General features: G+C 50.7%; 1 protein-coding gene across 2 annotated transcripts in view; it reads right to left on the bottom strand.

Annotated features, from left to right (window-relative positions):
- PCSK6 (proprotein convertase subtilisin/kexin type 6) overlaps positions 1–22,181 on the bottom strand; it is a 126,907-nt gene that overhangs the window by 33,055 nt on the left and 71,671 nt on the right. For both annotated transcript variants that reach the window (XM_074318149.1, XM_074318150.1), the window contains exons 8-13: positions 20,731–20,943; positions 17,137–17,237; positions 13,222–13,325; positions 11,399–11,516; positions 4,045–4,233; positions 2,051–2,187 (exon numbers count right to left, since the gene is read on the bottom strand). In XM_074318149.1, the coding sequence (XP_074174250.1) occupies positions 2,051–2,187; positions 4,045–4,233; positions 11,399–11,516; positions 13,222–13,325; positions 17,137–17,237; positions 20,731–20,943 (862 nt within the window). The remainder of the gene's footprint in view (positions 1–2,050; positions 2,188–4,044; positions 4,234–11,398; positions 11,517–13,221; positions 13,326–17,136; positions 17,238–20,730; positions 20,944–22,181) is intronic.

Below are 22,181 nucleotides of genomic sequence, written 5' to 3'. Positions count from 1 at the left end.
GTCTGGGTGTAAGGTAGTTCTTGTTCTTTTTTCCTCCCTCAACTCTGGAGAGATGCTGACCGAACCAACGCTGACTCCAACTTGAGCTTAAGGAGGAAGCACTAATGCCCGGATGTGCTGAGCTGCAGCCAAGAGAAGAACCATCCTCACTGTGCACAGAAAGGGCTTGTGCGTGTGGACACCGGCAGGCCCCCCACCTACACTTGTTTCAGCAAAGACGACCTCAGGAGCGGCGGCTCTGCCCGGGGTCAAGTGTGCTTGAAGGATCCTCCCCCAGAAACCACTGCAGGACCGGGCAGACCCTGGGATACCAGGAAGACTGTGTCCTGCTCCCCCAAATTCCAACAAGTCACAGAATGTCAGAGCTAAAAAGTACCAGAGGATGTTTATTCCATTCCTGTCTCAACCAGCCAAAGACCCAGATTCCAACCATATCCAAGGATGGACATTGGCCTGTTCAGCGTTTAATTCGGGGCCACCCTCAGGCAGTACCCCTTGTATCGCGGCCCACAGAATGGGAGAAAAAAGAATTTGCAGATCATTTTTTCTGATAAGGATCTCGTATCTAGAATATTTAAAGAACTCTTACAACTCCATAATAAAAGACAAACCACCCAGTGTTAAAATGGGCAAAAGAGTTGACTAGACATTTCTCTGAAGAAGGTTTACGGCCAATAAGCCCATGATAAGATGCTCAACATCACTAGTCATCAGGAAATGCAAATCAGAACCACAATGAGCTTCCAGCTCACACCCACTAGAGTGGCTGCAATAACAGAAAAATGGAAATAACGAAACAAGTGTTAGTGAGGATGCAGAGACATTAAAAACCTCATATGTCATTGGCGGGAATGTAAAATGGTGCAGCTGCTGTGGAAAACAGTTTGATGGTTCCCTCAAAAAGTTAAACATAGGCCGGCCCAGTGGCTCAGGCAGTTGGAGCTCCATGCTCCTAACTCCAAAGGCTGCCGGTTCGATTCCCACATGGGCCAAGTGGGTTCTCAACCACAAGGTTGCCAGTTCAATTCCTCGAGTCCCGCAAGGGATGGTGGGCTCTGCCCCCTGCAACTAAGATTGAACACGGCACCTTGAACTGAGCTGCCGCTGAGCTCCCAGATGGCTCAGTTGGTTGGAGTGTGTCCTCTCAACCACAAGGTTGCCGGTTCGACTCCGCAAGGGATGGTGGGCTGTGCCCCCTGCAACTAGAAAACGGCAAGTGGACCGACCTGGAGCTGAGCTGTGCCCTCCACAACTAAGACTGAAAGGACAACAACTTAACTTGGAAAAAAGGCCTAGAAGTACACACTGTTCCCCAATAAAATCCTGTTCCCCCTCCCCAATAAAAATCTTAAAAAAAAAAAAAAAAGTTAAACGTACAATTACCACAGGACCCAGTAAATTCCACTCGTAGTAGGTATACACCTAAGAGAACTGAAAACACATGTGCACATAAACACTTGTACACGGATGTTGAAAGCAATATTATCATAACAGCTATTAAGTAGAAACACCCAGCCGTCCATCGGCCAACGAAAGGACAAACAAATGTCATACAGTGATACAACGGAACAGTATTTAGTCATAAAAATGAAGTATGGCGGCACGCCACAGTATGGATGAACCTTGAAAACAGTATGCTACGTGAAAGAAGCCAGACGCAAAAGACCACATATCATATGATCCCATTCATATGAAATGTCCAGAAGAGGCAAATCCATAGACACAGAACGTATGTTAGGGGTTACCAGGGACTGGGAGGAATGGAGGACGGGAATGACCGCTAATGGGTACTGGATATCTCTGTGGAGTGATGGAAAGTTCTGGAATTCTATAGTGGATATGGTTGCACAACCTTGTGGCTGTACCAAAGCTATTTAATGACACACTTCCCAGTGATGAGAATGGGGGAAGTTTGTATTATGTGAGTTTCACCTCAAAAAAAAAAAAGAAAGAAAGAAAAAGAAGAATGACCAGAGACACTATAGTTAAAAGTTCTGGAGTCCACAAAAGGGTTGAAATCCGAACTGATAACATTCCCAGAGCCACTGACCTTGTTTCTCCGGGTTGCGGACCTGCGATGGCATGTCTTGGATTTCCAAGGTCCACTGCCCCTCAGCCTTCTCTCCCCAGCAGTGTACGGTCATGAATTCCCAGTTGGAAAATCCTTCGTTAGAATGGTCCAGCAATCTGTAATTGGAGACTGCGGGTCAGAACGCCAGGGGTGGGGGACATGAAAGGGGTGGGGGGGCCAGTCCAAGGAGGGCTCTCTCGGCAGGTGACTGCACAACCCAATGGAAGGGAGGCCGGTGTGAGAACAGGAGAGAGAGAGGCCTGGTCCTCAGTAGGTGCGGAGGTGCAGGGAAGATGCTGACGGCTTCCACACTTGTTTACCACACAGCGGTACAGCAGTTTCCCCTCCACTATCTCACGGGGTCTCCCAAACCTGACAGGAACTGTCAGTGGTGTGTCCTCCCTCCCACCCTGTTTTATGGAGGACAGACCCCAGGTTAGTGATTTGCTACAGACTCACTCAGAGCATCCTGAGTCCTGTCCCTGCTCTTTCCATCACCAACAGGTGACCAACAAATGTCCTCAATCCTCTAGGTTCCTTCAGAAGGCGTTTGGTCCCTGCTAACCCCAGGCACTGGCGACCCCAGTGCCTGAATGCAGCCAGAGGCGGGGCCACGTGACTTCCACGTAAGCCCCAAGGGCATGACAAAGGAAGCCTTTCTAAAATGCTGGTTTGTGGAATGAATGAAACTTTCCTATTTGTCTCAGAGCCAGCTCTTGTGGGCTGTTCTCCAGAAGACACAGAGAAGGAAAAATGAACCACCACCCATACTTGTGGGAAACGTACTGTCCCTTTGCCTCCAGGGCTTGACGGGTTTCAACAGTTGCCTTTGGGGAGGTGATGTAAGAGGCCTGAATGTTCCCCAGGGTGTCAGGGGGCACCCCTGGGCACTGTGGGAGAAGAAGCACCCCCTGCCCCCCACCCCCACCCCAGTCCGCTCCCCTGCAGGTTCTGAGAAGCCTTCTCAGTGTTCCTTCCTTAGAAAAAAACAATCCCAGGTCCTTCTCACTTACTCTTCCTCCCCAGTCTCATTTTCTCTATTTTGGAACAATAATTTTTTAATGTACGGCCTCTTTATTGTTCATTGGAAATTCAGATCTAAGTGTTGTATATAATGTAAGATTCGATTCCCAATTTGGGGGTTCTCTGAACATCCAACATCTAAAAATGTTTATCAAGGGAACCTTCTCTGCTTGGAGAATAGTGGGGGTGGGGGGGCCCCCTGTACTTTCTTCTAAGAAACTGCAAAGATCAAGGCTGATTTCCACACATGATGCCAAACTGAATCCAACACACTCGAGACAGAACAAAGGCAAACTGTCTTTTAAGGCTGAAGTACTTACGAGTGTCAACTTCTCCTAGTGAAAAAAAAAAACCTGGCAAGCTGCAAAAGCTGCTGAATTCAGCAAGAGGTGAAATCCAGTCGAAGGTAATAGATCCTATAATCACACAATCTGTGCCTTAGGGGGAAAGATGCAAATTCTCAAGACTCAGATGACGGCCAAGTAGCCTCAGAGCGGGTTTGAAGTGCTGGATGGCCCAGGTACAGCCCTGCCTAACAGCCAGGTGGAGACAAACCAGTGAACCTGGAGGACCCACTCTCTCCCATCCCAGGGGCTCCAAGACAGGCCTAAGCAGAAGGACGGATGTTGGGAGGAGACCAGTTGGGAGAAGGGGGTGGGCGGGTGCTGGGAGGCTCTCACAGGTCAGGGAGATGGAGGTGGGCAGGTCAGGAAAGGCGGCCAACCTCCTGCACCAGGGATCCTGCCAAACACTGTCATCTCTATTATCACATTCCATTCTGGTAACTCTCCTGATTGTGACAGAGGAGTAAAATGACATTTCCAGAGGTGAATGATGGCTCCTAGGTGCCCAGCTGGGAGTGAAGAAGCTGGGTGTGAGCTGCAGTGTCCCAAAGTCCACTGTGGCCCCACTGGCCTGCCACCTGCCCTTACCTTACCACCTGGCCTTACCTCTTTGCCAAAAGCTGAGACTTGGTTCCTGAGGGAGAAATCAGGTGTATCTGGAGGTCTCCGCGGCGGGGGTGGGAGATGGAGACGCGGGCCACCACGTGCTCCAGGTAGCCCACGTGCTGGTCGGAGTGGTCGGCACAGGCTGTGGTCACGGCGCTGGTCCGCAGTGTCTGCACCACTGGAATGCTCCTGGGAGGGGAGGGAGGGGCTCAGCACAGGCCCAGCAGCTCTCGGGATGGCCCCAGGGAGAGCTCTGGTCCCTTAATGGTTCCCTCTCACTCATACAGCCTGCCCAGAAGACCTCTGTCACCTGGCATTTGCTTAGAGAGCTTTAAAGAATGGCTTCTCGTGCAGACTCAGCTAACAAAGCCCTCAGAGCCCAGGATGTGGCTCGGTGCCTCTAGCCAGCTCATTTCCTGGGGTCCGCAAGCCTCACCACTTTGTTGCAAACATTGGCCTTGAAAGTGTAAGTCTCAATGGTGAATAATAACAACATCAAACATTCCCTGAGTTGACCGCATGCTGGGCACAGGACACCGGGCACTGGTGTGAGAATTCACAAGGATTCATTGACTTAACCCAGGGAGGGCAAGGATTGTGCCCAAGGTCACACAGCTACTGAGAGGCAGAGCTGGGATTTGAGGCTGCAGAGTCCATGCCTCCACCTCTGTGCCTCACTGCCCTGCAAGGACGCTTGTGCGGGCCCACACTTATGTTCACGATGCCGGGAAAGAGCAGATGGACATGCGACCCCAGGGCCGGAACTGGACTCTTGCACTAAACACACTGGTCAAGGCCGTTGTGACTGCACCAGAGTCACAGAGGACGGACAGGGCCTGGTCTACTCCCGACTGCCCCGCATGAAGACTGGGGCCCCTCCGGCTCCTGTCCTGTGATGGGAATGGATGACGGTTCTCTTTAGGAATCAAGGGCAGTTTCACCATCTGGAATCTGAGGAGAAGCACCAGGCCCCAGTCATTCAGTCAGTTCCACCAGAATGTTCTAGCACACTCTCCTGAGGAGGCAGACACAGGCTGTACTTGGGTGCTGTTCCCGCATCCAGCCGTCCCGCCTATTCGGGGCCACCACCGCTGTCCCCAAGGATTTGTAAGCTGAAGCCACCCAGTAGCACATGAGTAAGTCCCCCTGGTCTGACCAGCATCCACTTTATTATGGGGAGCTCTTATCCCGTTATCCCTAACTTTCCTCTCGGGAGGGGAGGCTCGAAGCAGATGCTCAGAGCCTCCCAGGAATTACATCGCTTGGCTCTGCTGGGCCTGAGTCATAAAGAACACTCAAAACAGTTACAAACAGTGATGTAATTCCCTCGGAGACTGTAAATATTTGAAAACATGATTTGCATGCAACATAAATTGATTTAGAGATGCTGACTCCTTTCATTGCCTGCTCCCAAATTTCACCGTCTGTGTTTACTGGTCAGCAGCACCCCCCCCCCCCCACACACACACACACTGTACGGATGCAGAGCAGAACAGAAAGCTCTGGAGAGTTCTGGAAAGTTCAGTCCTGCTGGGGTCACACACATCTCCAGGTAAAGAATCCTGGCCCCGTGCACTAAGCAGGCAATGTGGGTGTGTTGGGGGCATGGGGGTGGGGTGGGGTGGGGGGCACCCTTCCTGTGAAGGCTCGCTAAGTTAGCATCTCAAGAATAACCCTACACTTTCGAACTTCTAACACGTTTCCTGGGCCCAATAGCAAGATTAAGGCCACTGGCTGAAACCTTCCACCTCCCCACTTGTCTTTCTGCCCTAGTGGGAAGCTACCGCTAGTCAGAGCAGTCTGCCGTCTGTATCGGTGGGTTCTGCATCCAGGATCTAAAATACTTGGGGGGAAAAAAAAGTTACATTGTTTGTTGCTGATGTGCATTACGCATTTAGGTCTACTATGGTTGGATCTGTACTGAACATGTGCAGACTTCTTTTCTTCTCATTATTCCCTAAACAATATAACGAGACAACTATTTACATAGCACTTACATTGCATTAGATGTTATAAGTAATCTAGGGGTGATTTAAAGTAAACGGGAGGATGTGTGGAGGTGATAAGCAAATACTACGCCGTTTTAGATACAGGACTTGAGCGTCTGTGGATTTTGGTATCCTCGGGGTGTGGGGGGTCCTGGATCCAACCCCCGCAGGATGCCGAGGCAGGACTGTATTTCTCTCTCCCACCTACAGACCTCTCTCCAGCTCAGCTACAAAAGCAGACCTATGGCCTGGCACAAAGTATTCCCAGAGCGACGCCACCTTACCACGCTGCAGGCCTGGGGGCAAGAGGGGGCCGGGCCCAGTTCCTCATGCTGAAGGGGCCCCCCAAAATCGGAAGACAGCAGTGCCCTTCCCTTGGGAGTATTTGGGATCTGTCTGGGAGGTTGGGGGGAGGGCTGGAGGCTGCTACACAGCCAACCGGGACGTGGACCAGGAAATCCTTTCCCAGACCTTCTCAAGGTAATGAGCAGAGTGGAGAGGGATAATTGGGACAGGCTTGTTAAATTAAACTGTAGGAAGGCACCTCGGTCTGTTGGAGGGCTCAGCGCAATCTGTGGGGACAGCAAAAAGCTTCGGAGTCATGTCTCAGATCTATGTTCTAGGAAGAACATTCTTGATGGGCTGGTCCTTAAGAGTTGGAGGAAAGTAGATGTGGGTACTGTCTTATTCATGTTAGTTCACATTTAGCATTTTCCTCAGGTGAAATTACTTTTGATTATCAAACCATAGCCCATCCTTTAGGCTGGAAATAAAACTTAATTAAAAAACAAAAAGCGGCCAATCCAGTACATTAATTTAGCCACCGCTGTCCCTGATGAGGTTATAAGGTTTTTGAACACACAGTGTTTAAATTCATAGCATGTATTTTTCTTCTAAGTGAAACGAAGGGGCTAAGTTATCGGGCTTTAAACATTCCCTCCAGCTCTATGATTCAATTTCATGGGGAGTAAAGAAGACAAGAGAACATACAGTCGATTCTCATTATTCACAATTCCGTATTTGCAAATTCACTGACTTGCTAACATGTATTGGAAACCCCAAATCCATCCTTACAGGGTATTGGTGGTCATTTGTGGATGTACACAGGACAGCAGCCCGCGTGAGCCGTCCGCTATCTGTGCTCCCAGCTGAGGCGAAACAGGCGACTCTACCTTCTTGGTTCCACACTCATACTGTAAACACGTGTCCTTCTGTGGTCTAGTTAGGGCCACATTTCCCACATTTGTTGCTTGCTGGTGGTGGTTTCACCCCCAAGCACAGCGCTGAAATGGCTGCATGGTGTTCCTATAGGGCAACAGGCTGCGACACGCCTTACTGAGAAAATCCGTGCACTAGATAAGCTCCATTCAGGAGGGAGTGACAGGGCTGCCGGCAGTGATTCAATGGTAATGAGTCAGCAATATGTCACAAACAGGGTGTCTTTAAACAGAAACACACACGAGTAAATAGCCGTGTTTCCCTGAAAATCAGACCTAGCCAGACCATCAGCTCTAATGCATCTTTTGGAGCAAAAATTAATATAAGACATGGGATAATGTAATATAATATAATGTAATATAATATAATATAATACCAGGTATAATATAATGTAATATAATAATGTAATATAATACTGGGTCTTATATTCATTTTTGCTCCAAAAGACGCATTAGAGCTGAAGGTCCGGTGAGGTGTTATTTTTGGGGAACAGGGAAGATTCTGTGTTGGCCGGTAGATGAACCCGTAAGCAGAGGCTCCCAGGAACCTACCGAAACCCATACTTCTCTTCAAAGCAATGGTTCTGGGTTCCTGAGTTCAGTGTTTGTGGTGGCTTCACAGCACATAACAACTGTGAGTAATGAGAGTCGTCGACTGGATGATTGAGAAGCAGACACGGATTTAGAAGTAAGTAGCAGTCGCAATTTGGGGAAAGCAGGTTACACCGAGGAATAAGCGAGAAAGGCCAGGGCTGCAGGAGGAAGGGCAGCTCACTAAACCTCACCAGACTTTCAAGGGACATCAAGAAGCAGAAGTGTCGTGGGCTGAGGTATGGTAACCACCCCCCACCCCACCCCCGGGGCCAAGAGCAGAGCACCCCATGAGTTTTCTTTCCACCCCAAGCCATGCCCTATGGATAAAGGACGTGATAGAAGAAACGAGAAGCAAGGGCCTCCTACAGGACCAGGAGTGCACTGAAGTGCAATGCTGGGTTGGGTGGGGTAGGGGAGGGGAAGCATTGGGAGAGTGGGGGGAGCCTGCACCGTCCAGAGAGCCCAAAGGAGAGACAGGCTTTCAGCTTCCTAAGCGGATATGAAACCAGCTGTGTGCTGCACACAGCAGGGTTCTGGAATCAGGCCAACGGGGGTCCCAGCCACACAGGAACCCCGCTGGAGGTGGTGCCATGTGGCCTTGCCCGAGAGCCGGTGAATCCCCAAACCTCCCAGGCCTAGATGTGCAGTGTCCAGACTAGAGCTGCTGACGTGTATACTGGGGTCTCCTGCATGGCCTTTCTTCATATTAAAGAGGAACAGTAGCATTTCCTCCTTTTGGGGCTGCTTCCTGTGTGCCTAGAATGGCAGCCCCGCCTCCCTCCATGGTCACCTTTCTTGTGCTGCTGGCGACCTTTCTGCTCCTTTTGGCCTAAGGCGGCAGATCACGTTGGCATTGGACAGAACACAGGGCAGTTCAGCAGAGGGACACCAACAGGCAGCTGAGTGGCCATTTGCGGCACAGTGGGCGTGATACCAGTGTCTGCGCACAGGTTGGGGCCACAGGCAGAACTTACAGAGGGTGCCCCATTGCCCCTTCTGGAATAACCGTGAGGACTATCTCCCTAAGTCATGACAGACCCCAGGAGAGGGAGACCAGATGGGGGCCGGAGTGGCAGGAGAGGGTGGAGAGGCGTCACTGCCCTTCATTCCTGCCCCTGCACATATCCATCAACTCCCAGGCCCTCTCACTCAGGGCCCCGCATGACGTCACTGTAGAAATGGCAGACGTGGTCCCGATCCCCTCACTTAGTGGTCAAGGAACAGCTTTCTGACCTTTGTCAATCACACCAGACAGACAGGCGCCCTCCCTCCCTCTCTCTCACGTTCTGCTCTTTTCTATAGGAAGCAGCTGAGGCCAGGTTTGGGCCATTACAGAGTGCTAGGATTCTGCCAGAAGGAGAAAGCAGAGTGAGGCTAAGAGAGTGTCCAGCTGGACCAGGAAACACCCGTGGAGAAGGAGCAGTGAGGAGAGGGGACACAGGTGTGGGCGAACACTTCCTTTCCATGTTTAAGCTACACGGTCCCAGCAGCTTAGGTAAAGCTGGAGAGGACCCTGGTGAAGGAAGCTGGCCATAAGCACTGGGGTGCCCAGCAGTTCAAACAAGCCTGACAGGCAGGCTGGAGCCCTCTGCCCGGAGATAAAGCCCAAAGGCAGAAATGAGGTTTCCACCTCCTTCCACGCAGTAATGCTTCTTTCTCTCTCTCTCTCTCTCTCTCTCTCTCTCCCCCCACCCCCCTCCCAATGTCCTTGGGAATAACTGTTGCAGTGTGCAGTTATGCAAGTGGTTTTGGGACAGCAGGTTGGCTGACTATTCCAGAAAGAGTCTGAAACTGTTCAACGTAAAGATGATTTTCCTTTAGAAACAGAAGTCTGATTCTTTGCCTCTGTTGGCATTTGCGGAGTCCTTTCTTTCCTCAAAGGAGAGGAACAATGTCATACTGTGTGTTATGGCTGGTTCCTTCAACTTGTGCTGTCTAGACTCAGTGTGCTTGCACTTAAAAAACAAAATAAAATAAAAATAAAAACAACCCTTCGCCACCTAGGCACCACTCTGCCATCTTAAAACTATTTCTGGCAGGAGAAGAATGCTTCATTCAGGGGCCGCCCTGCTGGGAGACCAGCGGGAGGGCAGAGGTGTGGGCCTGGATGGGATGCGGCCGAGGCCACCTCAGCAGGCCAGGTGGCCTTGGGGGCAGCCCCGCTCTAGAAGCCCAGCACCACCTCACCTGGACTTGGTTTATCCACGGTCCAGGCGTTTCCTAACCAACAAGACAAAAGAAAGCAAAAGGCCTTGTTTATCTCAGAGACCCTCCCACTTTCTTTTGAATTTGACAGTCTAAGTCTTCCCGGAGGAAGACGCTTGAAAATCTCCAGACTAAGACTTGTCTGGTGGCCAACCAGCCTGTCAGGTCTTAGGGGGAACACCCTGCAGTCAGTCTTTATAATCAGCTGCAGGATGGAAGCGTCATTTTTGAAAAGAGCCTTCCGTGGCTATTCACCCAGTACACGCTTTCTGAATTCCTACCGCATGCCAGAAACCCTTTCCTCAACATTTTCTAGCAAAAGAGCATATTAAGAGGTAAATGCATTCCAGGCAGAAGCCATCTCAAACAGAGTGGTCTATATCTGTGGATAAAGCAAGGGTCACTCTTAATCACCCCCTCATTTCTTTTTCCAAACACACATTTCCCAAAGGTATAAACAGTTCCAGCTAGAAAAAAAGAAAAACGCATTCCATTCTTTGTCAGATATAAAGGCCTCGAGAAACACCGTTCTCCTGAAAAAGGACAGCTGGAATGGCAGAGTCTGGGAGAATCATTTAATTTCCTTTCCTGATGGAGTACGATCCCTGCTATCTGATTTACTTTACAGCTGATTTTTAAAACACAAAAACTTCATTGAACAAATGCAACTGGTTTAGAACAACCTACTACAAAGGGTGAGGTGGGGCATGTCCAGACCATGGAAGAAAGAAGCAGCCGGGGTCCCAGAGCACCCCGCCCGAGGCTTGTTAAAAAGTCCCAGTGCTGAAACCTTTGGAAGGTTGCCCGAGTCCAGATGAAAGCGACACAGAGCTGCCCTGCACTTTGCATAAAAACCCCTTCCTGCAACCGAGAAGGGACAGAGGCTGCCACCCCTGCCCCTGGCTGATGGAGTCACACTGAGCTCTCGGGGCAGGTGGGGCTGGGGCTACAGCTGTCACCGCTGGTGGGTGATGAAAGAGCACACTAGTCCTCCATCAGCCCCACTGGGCAGGGCACGTGGCCGAGCCAGTCAGTGGTGCTGAATGTTACGGGTCAGAATTTCCAGTAGGAGCCTGAGCCTTCAGGCTGAGGAGCTGACTCCCTGTAGTGGAGCAATCCGCTACAGAAGGGGACCCCACAACTGGCAGCAAAAGGCCTCAGGAGGCTCATGGGTTAAGAAGCAATGCCTTCTCCAGCATCACCGTCCATCGAGGGGATGCAGACACGTGTACACACACGCTACTGCACACGCACACACGTGTGTGAACACCGGCCTGAAATACCTCACAGCAGAGTCAGGCCCAAACCCACATGCCTGAAAAAGTAAGTGGTGCTGGAGAGCAGCCTCACCTGGGCCTCTTGTCTGCGATGGCAACACACATGTGCTGCGAGGGCACTGCTGTCCACTTCTTGGCCTCCATGACGAGGGCTTCTGCGTCCACCAGGCCAAATCCATAGAGATGGCTAACTGAAAAGACAGGGCCTTCAGACCTTCCTCCCCTCCCACCCCCAGGAATGGAATGAGACCCAGATCCCACCCTCTGCTTTGCTCCTGCACAAGGCACCTGATCCACGACCTCCGTGGTCCTGGGACCGACTGTCTGTGTCACTCAGGGCGGGAAGGGCCAGGACTGGCTCCCTGCTCCAAGGACCCAGCTGCTTTACTCTCTCTGAACCTCAGTCCTTCAGATCAGGACTGCGGGCCCAGAAATAAGTCCCATTTTAGTACAGAGTAGAGACCTAGGCCTTTCTACGTGGGACATGAGGACAGCTTTCCTTACACGAGAGGGACAGGCCAGCATCTGCATTTCCTGAATCTTAAGACAGAGGGAAAAAGTCCGAGACCCCTTGGTTTACCCATTTTGTCCTTTTCCTCCCCTATCGAATTCCAGGGCATTCAGAGACCGTGAGTCCTTGGGAACTGGCCTGCTCCAATGCTGAATTTGGCCAACACAGGAGAGTTTCAAAGTTTAATTTAAGAGGCAAAGTTGAAAACTAGATACAATCTATTTTCCTATTTAATTAGGCTGAAATTGAAATGTAGGTCAGGTCTTGTTACAGCACATGGTTACCACCAGCATTCCTGCAAAACAAAGACACATCAGGCCTAATCAATGGCCTCCTTATTAAAAGGAATGTCCCTTGGAACTTTAGGTAACAATGCTTGACCTATATTTTATGGATGGTAGCATCAGGCTCAGTGTTGAAATAGTTGGATTTGAAATTCAGAAAAGGAAAACAAACACCCTCCCTAACATGCCATGAATGAATGTAAATCTTTTTCAAGTATCTCTGGTAAGAAGCCAGACAAACAAAGCCAGTGGCACAGTCCTATAATTATCTGCCTTATGAGCTCCAACAGCAGGTTGATTTCATGGTACCAAGTTATACTGGGGGTAGAGACCGCGCTGTTCCATGTGTTACTTTTATAACAGGGGGTGGGGGGAGCTTGACGACAGAAGTTTTGTAGTTAGAAAGTAGCTTACATAACTATTTCAATGTCCTCATTGTACAGATAAGGAAACTGGGGGCTACTTTAAAAGTCATTGCGCTACTCAGGACTAAGATTGCAAGCTGCTCTTAGGTGGCATGCAAACATTTTTTATCATAGTAATTATGGTAATAATTATTTTAATGTACATTAGAAAAAACATAACTACACATCAAACCCATGATTAACTAGATGCAATAAAGTTTCCTTTTAAAATATATTTCTTTATGTGAAAAAAAAAGGCAAGTCAATTTCAAGACACCCATTAAGTCAGTTCTGGTACAGGTGTCCCCTGGGTGTGGCAAAAGTCGTAAGAAGACGGAACCCTGATGTCTAGCGACCTTAGGTTTCTTCCTTAATGCCAGTGTGAGGTTCCAGGGTACTTTTCTTAAATCACTGTATAGATACTTTTCATTCTTATGACACACAATTAATGTTATTATTTGGGGATTCTTTTTAAGACATTCATGTCACCCCTTGCCACAGATGCCAGGGTGCCACCCAGAGGGCCCACCAGCATGGTTGACCAGTCCTGCCCCGCCCACCAGCAGGCGTGGCTGGTCCTGCCCCGCCCACCATGAGAGTGATAGGTCCTGCCCCGCCCACCAGCAGGCGTGGCTGGCCGTGCCCCGCCCACCATAAGAGTGATAGGTCCTGCCCCGCCCACCAGGAGACCCCGCACCTTTAAGACCTGCACCGTTGACCTTCCAGTCGTTTGCTTTCAGGTGAGCCGGCCTGGATGTCTTCACCAGCAGATGCTGGACGTCCCTCCAGGTTAACTGGCTGCTGCAGTGACACAAAAACAGAGTGCTGCAGCCCACACAGCTCAGTAAGGATGGCTGCACAGGCGCACTCAGAGGTCGGGAGCCTGCCCCAAGTCTGGACTTGAGGAAGGAAACCCGCAGGCTCCATTCCTTGGCCAGGGTTTGCAACCTTGTGTTAAGAATGGTTACCAGAGATTAAATCCTGGGATAAAATAGTACCAGGAGTGACCGAAAGTCCACAGCACGAGAAACCCAGCCTCGTTGCCAAGCTGTGCTTGAGTTTGTACATGGGCGACAGAGGACATGGTGGCAGTAGAGAGAGGGGCATCCTTGGTATAATAGCAAATGTTATTTGTGAGCAACTGGGGCGAATGTTCATATAACAAGCAAACGCTGCAGTGCAGCAGCGTCTCCTCAACCGCCATCTGCCCAGACCCCACCCTTGGGTGGACGGGCTCTCTACAGACTGTAAAGTGAGATTCAAGTACTTCTACATTTACAATACATTCATTTTGATGCAAAGTAGAAACATTTCACTAAAAGAACACATGCCCACCAATAAAAAAGCAGCGATCAGATTTCTTTGATTCTGAGTTACATTTTATCGCCTTTTCACACCTCTGAGACCAAGACCCAAGTCACGATAATGATCCTATAACCCCCTCCGTCCACAGCACCAGGACCAGGTCACAGACAAATAAAAGCTGGAAGCACTCTCTCTTGACCAGTGCCTCTCCCCACCCATAGTCGTGACAATCATCCTTCCAATTGACCACTCTTTGTTGGCCTGTGTTGAAAAATATCCACAACTTAAAATTTACCGTCTTAACTGTTTTCAGTGCACAGTTCAGTTAAGCGCAGTCGCATTGCTGTGTAACCATTACCACCATCCATCCACAGAACTTTTTCATATTCTTCCCCCATCCAAACTCACTCCCCACGCCCCTCCCCCAGCCCTGGCACCCACCATCCTACTTCCTGTCTCTGAGAGTCTGACCACACTAGAAACTGTGTATGTGTGAAACCACACAGTATTTGTCCTTCTGCGACTGGCCTCTTTCACCTGCCCAGTGTCCTCAAGGTTCATCCATGTCATCACTTGTGTCAGAATTCCTTAACTTTGTAAGGCTAAAGAATATTCCATTGTATGGGTGGAGCACATTTCGTCTGCCCATCATCTGTTCATGGCCACTTGGGTTGCGTCCGCCTTCTGGCGGTTGTGAATAATGCTGCTGTGAACATGGGTGTACAAATATCTCTTCAAGTCTCTGCTTTCAATTCTCTGGGGTGTAAAACTGTTGGAGCATATGGCAATTCTATCTTGAATTTTTTGAGGAACTGCCACACTATTTTTCACAGCAGCTGCATCATCTGACACCCTCACCAATCACCCCCTCTTTGCCTATCTTCCTACTAGGAGCTCACCTGTTGGCTTGAGTCTTGGGTACATTCTCCAGGCTCTAGCCCCGGGCTCCCCTGGTTTCTCCAACATGCTCTTGTCACTTTGCTGGTCATCAGCCACTTACTGGCCTCCTGGCTGCCTTGCCCCAACCATGTCCATTAGTCCATTTCCTAGGCTTTTGCTGGGCACAGGTTGCCTGCTTTCCTCCCCTTATCACTGCTCCTCTTGAGGGCTCACAGCCAATATCCTTGTTAGAGGACAATTCTGAGGTCCCAAGTGGCCCAAGGCCTCGGACTCTGGTGGAGTGGGCACAGGCTCAGGCTTTGGGGTTCAGACAGAGCAGACGGGGCTATGTCCCTTGTTACCTGTGTGACGCGCAGGGTCCTGCCCTTCTGGTGGTTCTGCACAAGGCGTCAGGAAGCCTGAGCTTCAGAGTTTACGACAGGATGGGTCCAGGTAGGGACAATGTGAGAAGCAGTCTTACGATGAGGAAATTCATTTTACTGTTGACCCTCATAATAAAATCATTAATGCAGTTTGTATGGGAAACAAGTCTAGGAAATAGTGTTGAAATGTTTCTCGATGAAGAAGGGATTGGTGGGGAGTCCCAAGACTGCCTGAAGCTGTGGGACGACCTCTGGACAATCCCTACTGAGGAGGGTCTGCCCTCACTCATGTCACACGCTGTGTGCAGGCCCTGCCTGTGCCCCCGAGACCCTCTCCACCTGGAATGATGCAGCCACACAGCAGTGCCACCCAGACATCTGAGCTACCCTATCCAGTCCCCAAATCTCAGGCCTGTGGGTCCCTGGTTATAATTGCTCCTCCCTTTAACAGTCCTCTATGTTTACATGCTCTAACCTGGCATTGTTTTCCATGAAGTTCTCTTGATATGCCACCTGCAAACTTCTGAGGATGAGCTCAAATGAGAGTCCACAGGCCACGTTTTAATGGCACAAAACAAGGTTTGCTTTTTCCATTTTATAGTTTGTTTCTGAGTTGCTATTTAGTTTCTACTAGCAAAATTCCTCGCATGTTTCCAATAAGGAATGGAAGAAAATATAGAACAATGAATTACTAAGTATGTGAACGCAACTTTCCACACAAGTAACTAATTATTTAGAATTTTATAAAAGAGCCTCAGGACACACAAGTTACAAAATCCAGAACAGTTAGCCACTCCTTTGTTAAATCTGTAGCATTTGAGCTTTATGCTCGTTTGCCTTATGCAAATCAACATGCAAACAGACATAATTATAAGGATTTGAGCAACTCAATCATGGTTTTTGAATCATTTAAAATCTCATCTACACAAATGGCTGCTTCAAACGTCTGGGTTATCCCGAGACAGTTTTCATGTCTCACCTAACATTTGCTTTTGGGTAGCATGATTGCATTTGTCGTAAACTCTCTTTTCTTTCTGGCTCATCCACATACTAATAACTCTAGAGCTTTTACTTGGCTCGAGACAGATAAAATATCACTGCCATATTGTCAAGTCGTGAACTAAAGTTTCTAAAGGGCAGCTGCAGCGGCCCACAGTGTGATTTCGCTGTGTGACACAGAACGGGAGGTTGGCTTGGGGTTCAGCCCCCAGAGCTCCCTGTGGTCCTACAAAGGGCCAGAGACCGCAAGCTTTAAAAAGGAAGAAAAGGGTACCATGCTCATCAACGATGGCCCTAAAAAGGAACAAAATCCTGACACCTGCTACACCATGGAGGAAACTTGAGGATATTATACTACGTGAAAGAAGCCGGGCACAGAAGGTCAATGAGTGTGTGATTCCACCTCTGTGAGGTTTCTAGAGTCATCACAGTTATAGAGACAGAAACTAGAATGGTGGTTGTCAGGGACTGGCAGGGAGGGGGAGGGAGAGTATTATGGGCTGCATTCTGCCCCAACCCAATTCATATATTGAAGTCCTAACCCCCCATTCGCCTCCCCCAAGACCACTGAATGTGACTGTAGCTGGAGACAGGCCCTTTAAAGAGGTAATTAAGTAGGGTTATTTGGGTGGGCCCTAATCCAAGGTGACTGGTGTCCTTCCACAGGATCTAGAAACACACACAGCGGGAAGACCAGGTAGGACACAGGGAGAAGGTGGCCGTTTTTAACCCAAGGAGCGACACCTCAGGAGAGACCATGCTTGCCGACACCTTGATTTTAAATTTCGGGCCTCCACACCCGTGAGAAATAAATGTCAGTTGTTTAAGCCCCCCAGTCTGTGGTACTTTGTTTCACGGGGACGGGCTTCATTCTGGGATGATGGAAAAGTTTTGGAGATGCATGGCAGTGATGGCTACCAACAGTGTGAATGTACTTAGTGAACTGTACCCTCAAAAATGGTTAACGTCATAAATCTTACCTTATGCGTATTTTTACTACCATAAAAACTTAAAAGAAGGAAAAAAGGAAAGTGCTGGGAACTTACTTTGCTTCTAATGCCAGGGCGATGATGCCCGCCACCATAGGGGCGGAAACTGAGGTCCCCGTGTGGCCATCGGTGCAGCGCTGACGCAGATCCGTGGTGACCTGGTGACAGGGCAGCAAGAGGTGACATCAGCTCTCAGGAGAAGTCAGAGGTTATCAAGGTGCTGCTCCCCGGCAGATGCGGCCCTGGGTCCCAGAGAGGGAGAGGGCGGGAGGTGGACATGTCTCAGCACCGAGGTTTCCGCCGTGTCTGGTAGGCCCGCTAAGCTGCTCTGCTCTCATATGTAAGAAATGGACCCCCTGCAGGGACCAGCTAATGACAGGATGAGGACAGGGAGACAAGGCAGAGGGCAGATGACGTGTGTGCTGAGACTCAAAGGTAAAGATAAGTAAAGTGAAATGGAGGGGCCCTCCCTGGCAGAGTCCCCATGGCAAGACCACATGCCAGAGCCCACAGAAATGACCCCGAGTTCCCACCTGACTTCAGAGCAGTTGGAAACACGTGGAGGTGGCCGGTGACCCAGAGAGCACTTCTGCCTACCGCCAGAAGGTCACAGGTGGTTCTGTACCAGGATGGCCTCCTCAGAGAGCTGACGGGTGCCACCTGCAGCAGCAGACAGCCCTGTATTGATGGCGACCTCACAGGGTCACCGTGTGGGACCAGGAAGCCAGCTCCCTGGGAAGGTGAGGCTGGCTCTGCCAGCTGAGGGGCTGACGCCAGGCTGGGTGGGTGCTGACAGGGGACCTCACTCTTGCACGGCCTGAGGGGCACCTTCCTTTGACCTGGATGGAGAAGCAGCCACCATCTGAACAGTATGTGTGGGTTCAGTTGTACGATACCTGCCGTGCAAGATGGGATTTGTTACCTAGTGTTGCCCCCATGCCTTTTGCAGATGGAATTAGGGTTGCTAACCAGCCTGAAGTCAGGGAGAGCACCCTGGAATATCCGGTGGAAAGAGGCAGAAAGCCTGGCCTAGACATAGAGCAGAAGAGGGAACGGACCCATTGCTGCTGGCCTTGGAGAGGGAGTTGGGGGGCACAAGCCAAGGAATGTGGGAGGCCTGCAGGAGCTGAGAATGGCTGTGGCTCACACCCATGAGGAAACGGGAGCTCAGTTCCATGACCACAAGGAACGCAGTTGTGTCAACACCTGGAATGAGCAGGATTCTCCCGGAGCCCCTAGGAAGGAACGCAGCCAGCCGACACCTGGGTTCCGGCCTCCAGGGGCTCAGAATACAGACCCAGCCGGCGCTGTGGCACTTCTGACCTACAGAACTGTGAGAGTAAATCTGGGCTGTTTAAGTTGCTACGTTCAGGAGAACATGTCATGACAGTAACAGGTAACTAACACACCCACCAGGTGCAAGGCTACAGCAGCTGAGAATGAATTTCCCTGGTGGTAACATTGAGGTCCCCTTTCAGACGGACCATCCTCCTTTACCCGATTCAGCTGGGCGGACAATCAGGGCCCAGCCTGTATCACACACACAGGAAGACTCAACAGGACCAGCCTCCTCCTCCATCCCGATCGAGCGATCGATCGATTGGCAGGACTGAGTTACCTTGATGTGGAGGAGGCCAGCTGAGGGCAAGGAAGAAGCAGCGAGAACGCAACCTCTCGGACCCCAGGACCTTAATCTGCAAGTGGATATAATGACACGTCCTTCCCAGGGCTTCTGTGAAGGTCACAGCTGGCACCTGGCAAATACTCCACTCAGTAAACGGTGGCCAACTGAGGGTGTCTGGGCAGGAGGACGTCTGGCCCATGGCTGGCTCTCCAGCCTCAGAGGAAGGTTTACTCGGGAGTGAGCAGAGGGGCCTCCCCGTGGGGAGGAGACGGCTGAGTCAAGACGGGCGGCCCCTCCCCTGAGACAGAATGTCACGCAGGGAGCACAGCTCATGTTCAGTGAATGGACGAGCCCAGGAGGAAATGAGTGAGAGGTGCTCGCTTTAGGTGTCACTCCTTTTGTTAGGACTCACGTCCCAGCAGTGGGCAATGCCTCAGTCCAGGCCAAGCTGCTGGACACTCGCCAGACAGAGAGGAGCAGAGAGAGAGCATGGAGGGGACAGAGCCCCAACTTCCATCAGAATGGTCTGCTGGATGCTGCCGACCACCCAGAATGGTCACTCATCCCCTTGCAGGAAAACTTGGCCCTAGTTGACCAAAAAAAAAAAAAAAAAAAAAAAAAGTGCCATCCACACTATCAGAGAAGAGTTCCAGAACAGCAAGTTCAAATGAGTATGTCAGCTCTTCTAGCCTTCTCACACCACACCCTGACCCACACAGTAGTGCTCAGAGGAGAGACTTATTTTCCAAAAGGAAGAGGAATGAAGGCCTGCTGCTGCAGCTGAGGCGTGGGCATGCACACACAAACATGCCCACGCAGTCTGACTGAACAGAGAAAGCTGCGGGCCCTGCACCGAGGGCTGGGAAACACTGTCCTCCCAGCACAGAGCCCCGGGGACAAAGTGTCAGAGGACACAGCCTCCGCCTCGCAGCCCTGCTGCCAGCAGGCCTCCGTCAGGATCCCGCACAGGCGTCTGTTTAACAAGACTCTAGCCAGTCCGTGTGCAACTGCGCCTGAACAGGATGCCATTCAGAACCTCGGCTGCCCGTCCCAGGGGCGCGCACTCCAGTGGGAAAGGAAAATAACAACTTAAATGACTACCTTCGCTAACCGGGCGGGCCGCTGCCAGGCTGGCGGTGGAACGATTGTGGCTGACCTTTCAGTCAGTGCAGAGAAAGGGGAGAACAGGAAGCCTGTATGCTCCCAAGGAAAAATGTAAAAATAAATTTGCAAATCATTTCTGAAGAGGTGGACAGGCAGCAGGGGAAATGAAAAGAAGCTAGTGAGCTGGAAAAGTAAGCCATGTCCGGCCAGCTCCACAGTCTCATTTTTAAAATGTCCCAAACCCAGAGTAACGAACGACTGTGCATTGGAACTCGGCATGAATTTCAACGTAACACCCACCCCTCTTACTTCTTGTAAAGGAAGAAAGCACAGAGGGAAGGGGGAAGCACAAACCCCACTCATACTAAACTCCAACAGTTACTTTATCAGAGACAAATCACACTTGTGGGCACTGAAGGGGGTGTGACACAGAAACCGCTGCTGAGGGCACAGTGTCCAGGAAAAGTCCTTTTGTGCGGAAGGCAATGCCCAAAAGAACACTTGGGTTTCTCACATCTTTCAGGGGACAACCAAGACTTTCTCTCACTCGATTTTGCACGTTGAAACTGAACGGGTCAGCTGGATCCCAAGAGATGTGACCACAGGATTTGAGAGAGCTAAAAGGAGACGCTGTGCTGACAATGCACCCCATTCTTAAAGGGTATTTTTAGATCTCCAAAGCCAGAGAGGGTTTTAATTGGCATTTTGTGCAGAAATTAGAAAGGCAGGGTCTGAGGAAGGCAGCCAAGGGACTGGGGTGTACCCTACGGTACAACTCACTCATTGATGGGTGAGGGTGGTGCCCTGGGACCCGGGACAAACTGGCCTTGACCTGGCTCAGCTTTTGGTTCAGAGCAAAAGGAAGTCATCCCCAAAGGGCGGAAGGTGTGCACCCCAAGCTGTCCACCTTGCCGAGCACTCACGATTTTCCGCTCGTAGAATGCCCCGCTGCTGTAGGTGGTGGTCAGGGTGGATGCACACTCCTCCAGGTACCACGGCTTGTAGCCGTTCTCGGTGGTGCTGCTCACGGAGATAGTGTAGATGCTGTTTGTGTAGCCATCGCACGAGCAGTGGTCCCCCTCTCTCCCGCCGTTCCCGGATGCCCAGACGAAAATGGAGCCCAGGCCCTGCCGGCCCTGGAGGGGAAGGAGAGGGACAGCGCGTCAGCCTGAGCCTCGCAGGGGAGGTTGCCTGCGGCCTGGAGCTTCTTCTGAGGTCCCTTCCCGGGGGCTAAAAAGCATGCGTTCAGACCCGACAGATGCCTTTGCATCTTCAGACATGGCTTTGTGGGCCCTGTTTGGATTTTCACAGAGCACTTCTGATGGTGGGATGGCACCGTGAACTTCAGGGGAGACCAAATGGGCAAAAAGGGTGACAGAATGCCCGTGGTTGTTCGTGCGGTCTTCTGAGAGTGGCCGTTGTCCCCACCGTGAGTAAGCATGTAGGCGGTCAGGTTGTCAAACCAGCCAACTTGTGTGTAGAGTTTCATTCTTAAGAACATATAAATGAAAACAACCCTTTGAGAGACAGTGGCAGGTCCAGGCACGTTTCTGCAGCTCTCTCTGTCTCACACCCACAGGATCAATATTTCTGACCAAACTGAGGGCTCATCCCGGCCACAAGCACCAGCCAAGATCAGCTCACCCAAGATGGGACTGGCCCCTCCAGTCAAGTGGCCGGCCCTGCTGGTGGTACTCGGCCAGCCCCCAAGAGCGCTGCCAACACTCGTCTCCACAGGAAACGGGACCCACGGGACCGGTAACTTCAGCATTCCTGCCAAGGACCCTGCTTTCCAAACACGCGGGAGGAAATTGATACTTATGCCCCAAAGTGGCCAATTTAAAGAAAACGTTCAACAAAATTCTGCAGTCCCCTTAGTGTCAAACTGAAGCCCTACTGCTGACTGGACACGTTACACTCAGCCTTGGAGTTCAAGTACACCCTGGGCAGAGTGGGCACGCCTGCTCTGCAAGCCTCAGGCCACTCCATTCTGTGGACCAAGCGACCACAGTTCCCTGTCCTGTTGTGCCTACTTGTCACAATCTGACATTTCCTCCAGTTCCAACCTGAGGCTCTCAATGGAGCCTCTGCCAGTCCGTCCTGCTGCTAAAAGCTGCCTCATTCACCCTGCTTTCCGTATGTCCAAGGTGGGGCTGTCCAAACGGCCAAGAGCTTGACAGAAAGGTTGCTCATATGTAGCAAAAAGATCAGCCTCCTGGAAAGAAGGCACAAAGCTCTACAAAAATGAGTGTCTTTGGGCATAGAATTACCCATAGGGAACGATTAATCACATGCTTGTACAAAGCACTACAATGCAAACGAGAAGGCATTTAACCCATTACAGCCTATCTTTAGTCTGCGACAACCATCTCTA

This window comes from Rhinolophus sinicus, linkage group LG13 (assembly GCF_036562045.2).
Source record: "Rhinolophus sinicus isolate RSC01 linkage group LG13, ASM3656204v1, whole genome shotgun sequence".
NCBI classification, from domain to species: domain Eukaryota; kingdom Metazoa; phylum Chordata; class Mammalia; order Chiroptera; family Rhinolophidae; genus Rhinolophus; species Rhinolophus sinicus.
Note: the sequence above shows the minus strand (reverse complement) of the source record. Positions and strands in the feature narration are given on the sequence as shown.